We start from the raw sequence: 14,635 nt of genomic DNA, 5'->3' as shown, positions 1-14,635 counted from the left end.
TCCGTTTTGCTTCCAAGAAGAGGCACAGCATGTCGTTTTTGTCGGCCTACCTTACATATTCAAAATGGTTGCAATCCTGGCAAGTAGATCAGACTCATTGGTTAGCAGTCTCACAAACATTTGAATGATATGGGCCTTATAATTTGCTTTAATGTGTTCCCCAGAATTCCTTTCTCCGAGCACAAAATAGTGACATTGAGTTACTATATTTGCAAAAGCAATAGATATTGTTATGAAATGTGCAAAGCTATATATTTAAAGTGGAGGTTGATTTATATCAGCAAACAGCAGATACTCACAGTTAGCTAACAGCTAACTGTGAAACATGTCTTAACCTCAGCCATAAAATCTTGGCAGTGTCTGGCTTTGCACTGGTCATTGCACTAAATTATGCTGTAATTATTCAGGTGAAAAATGGCCACTGACAAATCCACACACCCATTGGTCCTCCAGGAGGAGCTGAGGAGGGAGTGTGTTTTGTCATAATAGATTAGCTGGATCCCTCCCAGTGTGCTGTGAGGAGATGACATTCCCGGGCAGCGCTGGCCTTGCGTCCTGTCTTCCTTCTTCTGGATGATGAGTCTCTTGTAGGGAGGAGTTTGCAGGCTTCATTTACCGAAGCAGCAGGGAATAATATAGTGCCAGCGTTTGGATGTGTCAGGTCCCATATCTCTGGCTGTTCTATTAGAAATAGACCCCAGTGTGGGACAATTAACCCCTGGCCTCAGCAGCAGATCTGTGCAGTAACAGCCCAGCACGGGGGCTATAAATCAAACCCAGAGGGAGAAACCCACAGTCCTTCCCCTGCTGGTTGGCTGCTACTATCACCCAATGGACCGAGCTTACACATCGGTAGATATGCTCCAATGTTATCGTATAATCACCGGAGGTGCATGCGTGATGTAATAGGTTGGCTGTAGGCAAGGGCACCCTGAGTGTGTTAGTGCTGTAGTGAACACACCATCTGGAGAAAGTCCAACACCGTATAGCACCTGTAACCCTATAAACCAAACAGCAACAACTATTTTGGTATCTCATGCTGCTTTCTTGCAAGACGCAAATGATTTTCCATCGGAGAAGATGGTTGTCTCAAAGAGCACCCAGCAAGATCGTCTTCGGCTCCTCATACAACGAGCTCAATAAACCTGCTTCTTCTTTTGCCATTTCTTCCTACAAATTCACTCATCAAATAGCGGCATATATATCCATATCCAATTGTTATGCCGCCAGAGACGTTGTGTTTACAGGTCGTTCACCTGGGGATGTCTGAGGAATGCATGGAAAGAATTTCTTTCAATTTGGCACAAACATCTGCCTGTACTCGAGGATAAACTGATTAGAATCTGTTGGTCAAAGGTCACTGCGACTTGACTTCATTTTAAGATGCAAACCACACTGTGATGGGACCTGCGTATATTAAATTGAATTCATGCCTGAAACTTGCAAACAAACAGATATGCAGCATGAGCTAGAATGCCCATTATACCTCTCTAACTCTAAACATTTTCAGAAGCTACATACTGTATAGTCCAAGCCAGTTACAGTGGAAAAACATTCACATCAGAGTCGTGGTGGTAACTTGCAGAGCTTGTGGAAGGTGTTTGCAGCGGGTGTAGTGCATGCAGTGACTTAGAGCTACAGTACATGAAACTCTACAGTGAAACCAAGGTAAATAATGTCTTGGTTTAAAACTGCAGAAAGATCTTTTGCAGAAACACCAGTTCAATCATTGATTGGCTGATTGTGACTAAATAGCAGCACTTTACTAATCATGCTACTTTATTTCAAGGCACCATGAAGGACTCTGCTCACAGCAGCACAGGCTTTCTAAAGTGGACACAGAGCAGATTATGGGACATTCTCTTTTATGTTTACTGCATTTACTTTTCCACTTATTTGATACAGAATGTAGGGTTGGATGATATGATGATAATCAGTGTGAGACTATAAAAGAAAAACATATTTAGCTATTATATTATTACCATCGGGGGCTTTGCTGTAATATCTCTGGTTTTATTGCAATGTTTCTGATCATTGAACGTGAATGATTCATGGTAATATTGTATTCTTATATAGTTTTAGCACTGATGTGGCGAAGCATCTGTATTTGTCAGGTATTTTATTTGCTGGATTAAGGATGAACTGATTAGAATCTGTAGGTCAAATGTAACTGTGACCTCACAAAACACGTTTTTTGCCAAAACTGATTAATTCATATGCTAATTATGGCAGTTTCACACAAATGTCAAATACTATAAAATGATGAAGTGATGACATTTAGAAAAGACACGAATGTAAACAGCAACGCGACTGGTTGGCGGAGGCATACAACCGCAAAGCGGTAATTCTAGTTAGTAAAGGAAGTTCCTTAGCTGCTTCACAATAAAAGCCCTAAAAACTAACAAGCAGCAGCAGGAAACGTTCATTTTGCAGGCATCAGAAACTTAAAGGCATAATGAGTAGGTTTTTCGGTTTCGGCTTGTTAACGCAACATTCAAAGTTGGACCCTCCTCCCCGGCTCAACCACACTAGAGGCGCATGTCCCCTGGTTGTGGTTATTGTTATGGTGCTCGGCAGCATAGTTAAAGCAAACTCCCGATTCACACTCACTGTGGAACCAGTTTTGTCTGCTTTGTGATTTGCTATATTTGTGTGTTTTTTTGTGCTCTGTCTGACATTTTTATGTGTCTGCTACGAGATGGCGGACACAGCACCAAAAAAACACATTACGCACACATGGCACATATGGAGCTTGGGAAAAAAACAGAACAGCTTTAAAGACTTGTTCGATTGGGTTTTGTTTTTACATTTTTTAGCTGAAAGCCATGATTGTATTTTGCAAACGATACATGGTATTGATGCCAAAACCCACATTTTGTCATCGAAAATTCCCACACAGCACCCAGCTCTATCATCGTCTTAATTGCGTCCTCCATTTTAATTTGGCCCATAACATACCAAACCAGCCATCGCAATGACCTGTTAATGACCGGAAGCTGTGGCTATCTTATACAATGGTAGTAAAAAAGAGAATTATGTATCCCCGCTACAGTTTAGTAGGCGTTTTTCTCTGCAGCCTGTCATATTGAGACCATTTGTTTAATGGCAGATTAGAGAAAAGAATGAGCAGCAATAAAGCTGCGGACCACATGGGTCACCTTCAGGAGCTTTTCATAGTTATGCCTATCATTAGCATGTCGCGTCTCGTGCTGTTCTACTCCAATTGTTACTGACACAGGCTCTGGTCTTATGACTGCGCAGTTCAAAATGCCCGCTTTTAGACTGTAATTCTCACACCGGTGGATTAATGTGAAATATGGCAACAGATGCAGAACTGAAGCACATTATTCAGGACCCAAGGACCATTAAAGCCATAGCTATTAAATATAATTTGAAAAAATTAGCTTTTTGGCGCGTGGAATCGCAGGTTGTGAGGTATTAAGATAATCACTACATTCCCCAGGGTGCCTGCTTTCCTCACACGTCATTACTATTTGTATGCCTGTGTGCATGGGCTTTGGGATATGTAGTCTTGTTTGTGGATGCTTTATGAGAGGGGTTCTTCTCCTCAGATAAAGGGGCAATTATTGCTTTTGCCAGGGATTTTGTTCCTTTGTGTGAGTCTGAAGTAATTATAGCTCATTGCTTGGTTTGCAGTTGGTCTGAGAGCATGTGTGCACATATGGACACATTTAATTTAATACAACTTTGACACACAATCCCGTGTGTATGATATGGGGTAATAGACTCGCATTCAGGCTGATATTGACCATTCAAACTCATACTCATCTTCACAAGTGCAAAGAGTGGAATATTTGTCTCGGAGGGCCACACATTGTAGTCAGTGACTACACTCAGGTTACTATAATAACCTATAACACTATATTTGTTATAATGAATTATTGCTGTTTTAAGGGGGGTCTGGGACTGATGCTCGGACAAAATGAGCAATTTGAATGAAAATAGAAAAGCGATTGCACCCCTACTTTATTTCCGTCCTTAATGTGTCTCAGTCATCTGTGAGGTAAAGCTATCTCTTTGAAACCGAAAAAAAAACCCCCATGCTGTTTCTCTCATTGATGGCCATTGTTTCAATTTTCCTCTTCATTTTCAGCAGCTGGCTGCACGTTTGAAGAGGATTCAGACCCCAGTCTGTGTGACTTCACCCAGGGGGAGGACGATGACTTTGATTGGCTGCTCTTTCGGACGTACAGTTCACCTTATGCCAGCCCTGACCTCCTGCGAGGTGAGTGGTCCTCTGTTCTACAGTTCTGTACTTGACTGTTTTTCAGGCTGCAGCCATTTTGTGTAGTTAGATCAGATGTCTGTAGGCATAAAGATTGGACAGAGCAGACCAGGCGCTCACTATAAATCTAAAAACACATCAAGTACGAGTTCACGGGGCCCAATACTAGAGGCTATTTGTTGAGACAAGCCAGCAGTTGGTCTGTGCTTTGGTTTCTTATTATATTGTCTGAGAAATAAAAAAATACTTTTGTTTATGAGGCCAACAATCAGAAAAGTTTGACTGTATGCAAATCAGCCTTTTTAGATGTCCATTGTCTATTATGCTCCAGCTTTAATGAAACACTCAGCCCAATTTTGTCTGCTTTCTGCTAACCCTAAGGATAATTTTATGTTAACCAGCCTCACAGGACTAATAGAAACTAGCATTTTCCTGCCATCATGCTCTCTACTGGTGGTTGCCAGAGGGAGATGGCATGCATAGTTTATAAGGCGCTCCTCCATCTCTGCATTAACAAATACCTACAGGGATCTGACAAAGAGAAGAGTGCTGTTTCAGCTTCTCAGCAGAAATATCGGTGGCAGCAGCGGGTTTTCTGCTGAAAATACTTCTACTGTGGAAACTTGCGTCCCCTCGAGTATTACCGATCAATCAATCTATGATATGGTAATGAGAATTCTGACAATTCATGACATGACAAAACATGCATTTAAAAGGGAGAGAAAGAACTTGCATGTTCAGTGGCGGCAGTCATTTTACAAGTTTGGAAGAAAGGACTGACATTTAACGTGGCAGATATAAAGATAGATAAGCTAAGAGGAGCAGATTACAATCAGAAACTGGAGATCATCTTAAAATATATAATTGTAGGCCTTAGGAAATACTCCTAAGGCCTACAATAAAAAAAAGGTATCGACATGATTAGCCTTTGATCAGGTATAAATGGTATTAGTTTTAAAAGCTGAGTGGTTGTGATTTTGATTTATAGGACAAAAATGAGTTCATGCTCGCAGGCTTCTATCAAAATAGAATTGTGAAATTGATAAATCCCAAATTTAATCCTAAACTCTTAAAACTCACATGCTCTGCCTGCAGCCACCAGCCAATTCATGGCAGGCGATGGGATAATTAATACTTTTCCCTTTGGGTTTAATTAAAACTTGCTGCCATGGCATTTACAGTGATTGAGGGCCTTCAGTGGAACAGACTAACACAGTTGGAATGAGGCAGGTACTGTAATCTGCACATGGCAAGAAGGCGAGCGAGGCTCCGGGCATCAACTCTCGATCGATCAGTTCGGAGAAGATTACAGATTACGTTTAAATTATGATCTGCTCATCCTTCAGCCCCGCACTAAAAGCAGTGTATTACCCATGTTCATTGTAAAGTGACAGAAGTCACAAATGTCTACTTGGTTGAACTGATTAGAGTTTGGTGGTCAAATTGTCACTGTGACGTCAATAACTCGTATGGTAATTCTGACAATTTCTAGGATAAAATACTGAAGTTATGACATTTTGGAAAGCCATGGATGTAAACTGCGACTTGACTGGTTGGCAGAGGCATATAGCCGCAAGGCGGAAATTCTAGTTATTGCCCATCTCTCTGGCTTAATCCCTGGGTTGACTTCTAACCATGTATCACATTAGGCAGCCACGGTGGCGGGGGGGGGGAACAAGAGTTTATGAGATAAGGCTATTTACATTGGAACAGTATTAACTTTGTGGGGCCGAGAAACTGGTGTCGAGGGAAGATTAGTAAACACAGCTGAGATAGCTGCAGCTTGTGACTCCCAGGAGAAATTAGAGACTACCGCTCCCATGAAAGAGAAAATAGTCTTGGGGAGAAAAAAAAGATAAAATGCAGTGAGGTCTTAATAGGAATGTCCCATTATTTTTATCACATTCTCCTTTATTTTGAATTTGATCCGAGATGTCGGGTGGCCATTGATAATCTTAAAATTCTTTCGCTGTTTATGAATCCGTGCAGGATGATGACCTTGTAAAGAAGAATGTGTCTGCATGTCAAGTGTGCCTCGTGTTCTGAAAGGCAGATTCATTATCTTGAAAAGTTATGGGTCTGCTGCAATATCCATTATAGTGGAGTGGAGTGGCCTTAAGGGAAAATCCATTAAAGACTTGATCAAGCTTAAAAAGCAGCTTATGGCAATGTATCTTGCTTTCTTGGTTCACCTTGTTCTGTGCTGTAATTTGTAATTTCTTCGATAAGGTCAACAGATCAGACATGTTATAGATATTTCTACCGTAACTGCAGTATTGATTAAAAGTAGTACTTTTTCAGGTCTGAGACATCAACAGTAAAGCTTCCTAAGTAAAAATCAGGAACCAAGAGACGAATATAGGCTTTATACATTTGTTTTCTCATATACAGTAGTACTCCCCAAGACCTGTAAACAGACTTTGATATGTAAAATCTGTGGAATTTGCCTTTAAGTTCAGTGATTGGTATACCGGTACGTGAGAGCTGCTAAAAGGTCTCTATTCAACCCTCTGTGTAAGGTGTTTGTTCTTGTTCACTAAGCACTGAGCACACAAACATTGGCTCAGTAGCCCACCTCAGCAATGATACAGACGGTGTCTCTTAGATATGCAGAAAATGGGACTTTATAGCTTCCAGCTGAGTTATACAGAAATTCTCTGACAGTACTGAAATAGAGCGTTGAAATATGCTATTTATTTCCTCACCATGTGTTGCATGCTAATCTTGCAAATCCCGCTGTCTCCTTATCTTTTCTTTTTCTCTTCATTTGTAAATGTCTCCTGTGTTGTCCAGCCTTACACATACAATGCAGGCTATGGAGGGCAATGTCATATTTTCTGCCCTTTCATATCTGTCACCTCTCACCCCTGTCTGGCCCCCGGGCGCACACTGCGGACCAGCTGCACACGAGTGCGCGTGTGTCATTGACATCGACCCGAGATTCATCTGCGTCTGTGAAAGGATGAGGCAGAGCGAGGAGACGGATACGTCTGCTGTAGGAGAGGCGTCGTTATCAGAGCTGACCAGCCATCCTCACTGGTTTGAAAAGTCTATTACACTGCCTTCCTCCACCTCTCCCCTCTGGCAGTCGGCATTCTACATACTGTATATATGCAGTATATGTCATCTCATTTATAAGGTCTCCATTTACTGTTGGCTCCAAATTCAGTTAGTTTTGGCTCGTATAGCTCTTCACTTTTGGACACACAATTTATAGCTAGTTGATTTGCCGCTTGTATTGAAACAGTGCAACGTGTTATAGATATCTGTCTGCTGTTATCAGTCAGATTTGATCAACCTGCAATTTTTCCGACCAATATTGCAATTGTGATTTAGATTGTTTATTTTCTATGAATAGAATGAAACTATATGATTGTACCAAGCACGAAATAACTCATGTTCACATAAATGTATCTGAATATATTCATGTATTATGTATTATGTTTATAAATAGCAAAGTTGCTTGTTGTTATGGACAAGTCAGAGAGAAGACCTGCTTAGTTTTCTATAGAAGCATTGACAAATTATTGAAATATCGCTTTGGAGGTATACTTGACATTAATATTAATAAATTAATATTAAATATAATCATGAGATTAAAATGTGGCATTATAGTTATTGATAAGAGCTGCATGGTTGGCCACTTATGGTAACAATAACTAACTGGTGAGTAAATAAATCACCTTGTAGATGCTTAAGCTAATGTTACCGTTAGCGTCGCAGACTGAGGCTACGAGCTGCTTAGCCCTGAATCCTTGAGGTCTCATTTCAGAGCTTAAGCTTAGCGTTAGGGATTTGAGAAATATTAGTTAGAATGTGCTTGTTATTAACAATTAGATGACGTCATTGTGCATCATGAGAGCTCGATATATGATTTCATCACGATATGATTCCATTGAAAGATTAATTATAAAACTGAATTATCGCCCAGTCCTAACTCACACAATGAACGCTAGAGATCAGCAAGAGTAAGCTAGATTCTGAAATGATCTAACTGAAAAAATAACACATGAAAGCAAATATAACCCTAACCCTTATTGCTTCTTAATACATTTCCCAACCAAGCTTTTAACATTAAATAAATGGGGAAATTGACACTTACCATCTTAAAATTGCACTTGCAATGTCAATTTTGATACCTCATTACTGTCTCAAAGCATATCATAAAATTACCTGTTTTTCAGAAACGTTTCTCTCTAAAGTGATGAATATATTTCTAATCAGGCTTTTGAAAAAAAATGTATTGAGGAACTGAAAGGGAGAGCGCATATATGGAGCTCGAAGACAAGGTAAATAGAAAGTCATGGCTTCAGCAATGTATCAGCTTCAAGGTTAAAGCTGATGATGAATGAAATTAGGGATGGTCTCCTGTGTACTTTTAGGGATGGTATTGCATCTTTTGTTTATGACGAGGAAAGGAACCGTTTCACATCTTCTTCATACAGAGTTCATTTATCATTTAACTTGGGTTACAGAGGACAATTATTCCCTTGAAGAGAGTCGTGTCCGGTCATGTGCTGTTGATAGTCTGCAGGGTTTTGTTGCAGCCAAACGTCCCACCAGCTGATTTTCACTAATTAACTCACCTTTGGTCAGAAAGGGAGGAACTAATTAGTACAATCGGCAGCTGTAGTATTTGGTGGGAATGAAAACCTGCAGTCTTAATGTGGCTCAGGACCGGACACCCGTGGCTCACAGGGATAATTGCTCACGACTCATTACCTCAAGGCAAAGAAGATCATGTTTATTGATCACTGATGTATAATATAATTGTCTGAAAGCTCAGTCTACTTTGCCCGTCACTACACAGAAGCTTTTAAAATATAACAAATTAATTAAATTGTTGTCCCTTTATGCCTTTTCAACAAGATATAGAGGAATCGTTAATGTGAATGAGAGAGACACAATTGGGAAGGGCTTCCAGAGCGGACATTGTGCATTCTAACTGGTGTATACTCTCCGACCAGTTCTTCTGCTCTCCATGTTTGGCTCGCCCACACACATACACCCAGGTTGATGGGTAGGTATGGTAATGCAGCACCGATTTGGCTGTCGTTCCCAGTCTAATTAGTGTCGCTTTAGAGGGACAGCTAGAGGGCTTTCTTGTGTAAGGTTGCGGGTTTAACAACATAATTGAGGCTCGGGAAGCACACTCGGGATTGTAGCCAAATTGACTTTCTTGTTTAGTCACCGTAACTCAGGTGAGATGAAGTGGCCGGTCACTTGAAGCATAATAGTTCAGCTCATGAAAAAGGTCATCAGGTTGACAACTGCAAAATATGTTGCAGCATCTTAGCTGCAGGAATTGGGCATTTTGGATTTTGCTCACACATAATTGGCCGTTTTTGACAGACTGGAGTAGCGGGAGATTGGTTGTTTATATTGCTGTTTAAACAATTTCAGCACAGTTTGTTGAGGAATTAATTGCAAAGCAAGCTGAAATGGAGGGTTATAACATCAGCATGTGAGTAGTGTAGCTGTTTTAATATTTTCTTAATGGTTAATGGCTCCAATATAAGTTATTTAAGTGATTTAAATAAATGTATTAATTTGCGCAATAACATTTTTGTTTGCAGATTGGGAAACTCAAACCAAACTTTAGGCAAAGTCATTAGGATTCATCCTCTGGGGACCATGAATGCCTGTTCAAAATCGCATGGCAATTCATCCAGTAATTGTCGAGAAATTTAACTAACAACAAAAATGTTAGTTGGCAGTTCAAAGACATTTCTGTGGATCACTAAAGTCAGTAAGCGTTATCCTCAGGGGACTATGGATTTCTGTACCAAATGTTTGTGCCAATCCATTCAAAAGATGTTGAGATATTTCGGTCTTGACCAAAGCCTCTGCCCAGCTGACTGGCACACTGACATTACTGTCCATAAAGCCATGCTGCTTGTATTTTCAAAGTTTCTTCCTCCTCGAAAGTTGAGGTTTCAACAAATAACAGAGATATGCTAGTGTGAGACTCTACTGTTGAATTCAGTTTTAATTCAGATAAGTTGTCCTATACAATGTTATACATACAAAAATTATTATTGCATATAATAAAACATAAAAGCCATTTAGATGTGCACAAAAGATCCCATCGCAGTTTCAGGGTGAGCTCATTTCTCCACTGTCACCAACACTACGGACTATTAATGATACATTTTTCTAATAGCTTCTAATGTCTAGAGCTAATATTGATCTGCAAGTTAGTTTCAGCTCAGAGCTCAGCATTTTGGCCACAGGGATGCTTGCAAAATGTCCAGAATTTCAAATAACCTAATCCAACCTAGGCTCTCTGTTCCTTTCTTTGTAAGCAAAAGATTAACGGAATTTTTTAATTAAATGAAAACCCTTGAATTAAGACATTTCTACTCCTGGCTGCTGGCTTTGAACATGCTCTTCAAATATTTCAAAATTCTTCTGATATCCTCCTTCTTTCTGCTAATCACATATTCACTCTTTGGTGATCTTGAGATTGGAATAAGCTTTGTACGTGTGTGTGTGGATAATTTTGGTATGTGTATTTGGACATTTACCGACTTCTGCGCACTCCTCCTCTCCTCTGTGGACACACTTTGCTCCAGGGCTCTCTGAATGTTCACAGATCATAGACTTGTGGGCCTTAACAAGTTGTTAGAAACCAGCACAAATAGATTCCATGTACTTCTTAAACTTTTGTTTGTATATATATATATATATATATATATATATATATATATATATATATATATATATATATATATATATATATATTAGAAATTGAGGAGAAAAAGTTCTGCCTCCAGATATCACAACAACTCATTCATGACCCATTCTGGCCTACATTAGTTTTAAAGGAGGGAAAGGCGTCTCTGATCTTTTGTAAGTACTTGCACACAGCAGATAAGATGTCAGAACAAGATATATGAACATCTGTTACTTTGATGAAGATATTCACATTCTTTACGGCTCCTGTGGCTCATCTTTGCTCAAGCAGAACACCTGAGGATGGTCCCCCTAATGTTCACTTATTTTCATACTGTCAACCTTTTTGCCTTTTGTTTTTGCACTTCATCATTACATTCATTGATTGATTGATTACCACTTTATCTTTTCCCCCAAACATTAGCAATCCTTGAGCATATAGTACCTAATTTCCATAATATGCATGATGCATTTCATGCCTCGGTAATAAATTACACTGGACTTAGAAGGTAGTTTTACTTCAAGGTCATCTCGGTTTGGATGTGTATCAGTGGCCGCGAGGTAGCACAGCTGACTTTGGCTGAAGGAAATAATGATTCCAGGATCAAGCAGGGTAATCAAGTTTTGGTTATATCTTAGCACTTACAATGTATTGTTGTTGGGTCATTGTAATGTGTTGCATTCAAAGTATGTTTTTTTTGATTGTGCTTAATAAATCATTCTTACATAAAACAGATATCCTTTGCATGTACCACTGCAATTAAAGATTAGCCATGCGGTGCTTTACTAAAAAGTAAAATAAATGCTGAATAAACTAAACTTATTGAACTAATAAGCTGCAAGAATGGTGAGGTGGTATACAGGACTGTCTCAGAAAATTAGAATATTGTGATAAAGTTCTTTATTTTGTGTAATGCAATTAAAAAAACAAAAATGTCATGCATTCTGGATTCATTACAAATCAACTGAAATATTGCAAGCCTTTTATTCTTTTAATATTGCTGATTATGGCTTACAGCTTAAGAAAACTCAAATATCCTATCTCTAAATATTAGAATATCATGAAAAAGTATACTAGTAGGGTATTCAACTAATCACTTGAATCGTCTAATTAACTCGAAACACCTGCAAGGGTTTCCTGAGCCTTGAAAAACACTCAGCTTGGTTCAGTAAACTAAATCACACGTATGGGGATTATCACAATATTCTAATTTTCTGAGACAGTCCTGTAGAAGCCTGATCAGCAGATATAGATACAGTGAGCCTCCACAGAAAAAATTCTACTTAGAGCAAAGCTAATGTCAATATCAAAGTGTGGGAGTACTTTAATGACAAAGTTCAAAACTTGAGTCAACCCGGTTTATTACAATTCTAGACAGACTCATTTTGCTATGGGATCAGAACATTGCACTTAATATTGCCAACTGGCTGAATTGCTATTTGGATGATATTATTCTTCAGCGCTTTGCTTTTTGTCATTGTTAGGCTGACTGCTTTTCTAAGGGGAAATAAAATGTTGTAGTGTACTCCTGTGGGAGTGTGAAGTAACCACCGTCTGCTTATAAATGCAGTGGCCTGTGTCCCTCTGGGACCATGATTCATACTCCACAGGTCCCACTGGGAAAACCGGTTGTTCCTCGAAGGATTCACAAAGTGGCCTCAGCTGTGCAACAGCTCTTTCAAAGCATCTAGACAACCAAGCACCATCACACTTCAGATTTATCACAATATGTCTGTCTTATAAAACATTTACAAGCTTTGTTTTAAAACACATGTCATTGAATCCTCTAAAAAGTAACTATCTGTCATATTTATATCAGCTGTCACTGTGGCTGAGTATCTGATGGATGTGTCATTTAGACTGAAACGTCAGCATATGCTCTTAGTATCCTCACCATAATTGCTGTGAAAAGTGCTAAATAATGACAAAGATAAACATCCCTGCAAATCGCATGAGCTGAATTTGTATGCAGTCATTGATCTTCTGCTGTGAGACTTAATGATTTCAGTGTATTTTCCTCTGCAGACGTAGTGGGTGGCAATCCAGTTGCCAGGAGGGGGTTCTGAGTGTAGGTTATTTCATCTCCATTTGATGGAATAACATTGATTTGAGACGTAGGATCCTCTTGAGTTGGCATCTGGTTTGGAGACTCATGAAGTGCCTTTTAGGGAGGGTCCTTCAGGGGAGAAAAGGGTGGGGGGACAAAACATTTCATTCCCCTTCCTCATGTTCTCTCCTCATTGCTCATCCATTCCTGCCATTGTCATTCACACACTTCCCCTTAGGTGCAATTTAATTCAGCAGTGTTACCATAATAAGTCTTGTCATGCACAACACTCTGTCAGTAATTGATATGTAGGCACTGCTTCTGGGTGGAGCCATTTGCATTAAATCGTGTTAACTGATATGATAATGAATGTGAGAGGCCTGATGCAAGCAGAATGTGTAGATGGATGGCTATTTGAATTATTAACAAGAACTAATATATTATATCAGGTCTCAGGGGTCCAAGGCTCTATCTGCATGTGTTGCCTGTCTTTTACTGGGATCGGCCCGGCTGCCTGGATATAAATAGTCTGAATTACATCTGGCATCTCCTTCTTTATCTTCCTCTTGATCATCCTCATGCCCACTATTCTCTTTCTTTCCCTTTTACGTCGGTTGGTATTTTAATTAGCAAACAACTAGTAAACACTGCATACCAATTATATAAGGTATTTAAAAAACATTACAGAATTTACACAGACACACATGAAAACAATAGGACACGTATATACAGTATAAATATGAACCAAATACAAAGCTGATTTACATGGAGAGCTCACACTAGGTCTTACCTATTTATTGTCGTAAACATTTAATCAGATATTTATTGTCTGGCCTCTACATAATCAATAAAGGGTGTTATGGAAAAGCTCAATGGAACCTCGTAAACTGAGTTTTTCTAGTTTAAATCGTTACATAACATCTTTGATCAAATGGAAATTAGGAGACAATGCAACACCCTGAACTTTATAAGATACTTATTGCTGAGTGCACACCCTTCTGTGCACCAATAACTGCTAACCAATGGCCAGGTCCTCCTCCCAAGCGGATTTCAGAAAATCTAAGGATGAATCTAATTGATTAGACATATAGATGTTTGATATCACCTCCTTAGACGAAGAATCCACAGAAAACAAAGACTCCATCTTGGTGCTATGAGGTGCATAGGAAAGGTAGTCATATTGGATTTAATACAGTTATGAATTTGTAGAAATCGAATGAAGGTTTGAGGCGGATTGAATTTATTGCAGAGTAATTCAAAAGAGGGAAACGTGCCATTAATATGACGATCTTTCATTTTTATAATGCCATTATCCAGTCCATAATTCAAAGGAGCTATCTAATAGAGAGGGATGGAAATGGTGGTTTGCACGCAGAGGAGCAAGGAGAGAGTTTCCATGCTATACCACATGCTGTCGTATTTTAGTACAGATTATAAGGGACTGTTTTACAACAGGTTTAGTGTTCGCACATTCCAATGGAATAGGAAGGGAGGAGAAAAACAGTGCACCGGGAAATGAAGAACAACATGAGGCCTGCTCAATTTGCATCCAGGCAGGTTGATCATTTAATTCGATGGCCTGATCCCATGAAAGAGAGAGACCTGACCTAATAATACTGAAAATGAAGCAGTCCCATGCCTTCGGTCTGTGTTGGTCTTTGTTAAA

At 39.5% G+C, this 14,635-nt stretch overlaps 1 protein-coding gene across 2 annotated transcripts in view; it reads left to right on the top strand.

Moving 5' to 3' along the window:
• Positions 1-14,635, top strand: part of ptprub (protein tyrosine phosphatase receptor type Ub) — a gene marked incomplete at its 5' end in the record, with an annotated part of 143,725 nt that overhangs the window by 39,640 nt on the left and 89,450 nt on the right. The window contains one exon of one of the 2 annotated variants that reach the window (XM_079164198.1): positions 4,118-4,246. In XM_079164198.1, coding sequence (XP_079020324.1) covers positions 4,118-4,246 — 129 coding nt within the window. Of the gene's footprint in view, positions 1-4,114; positions 4,247-14,635 lie in introns of both variants that reach the window. The other variant, XM_079164199.1, reaches the window with a different exon arrangement.

This window comes from Pholis gunnellus, assembly GCF_910591455.1.
Source record: "Pholis gunnellus genome assembly, chromosome: 8".
NCBI classification, from domain to species: Eukaryota; Metazoa; Chordata; class Actinopteri; order Perciformes; family Pholidae; genus Pholis; species Pholis gunnellus.
This window is presented reverse-complemented; position numbering and strand designations above follow the sequence as displayed.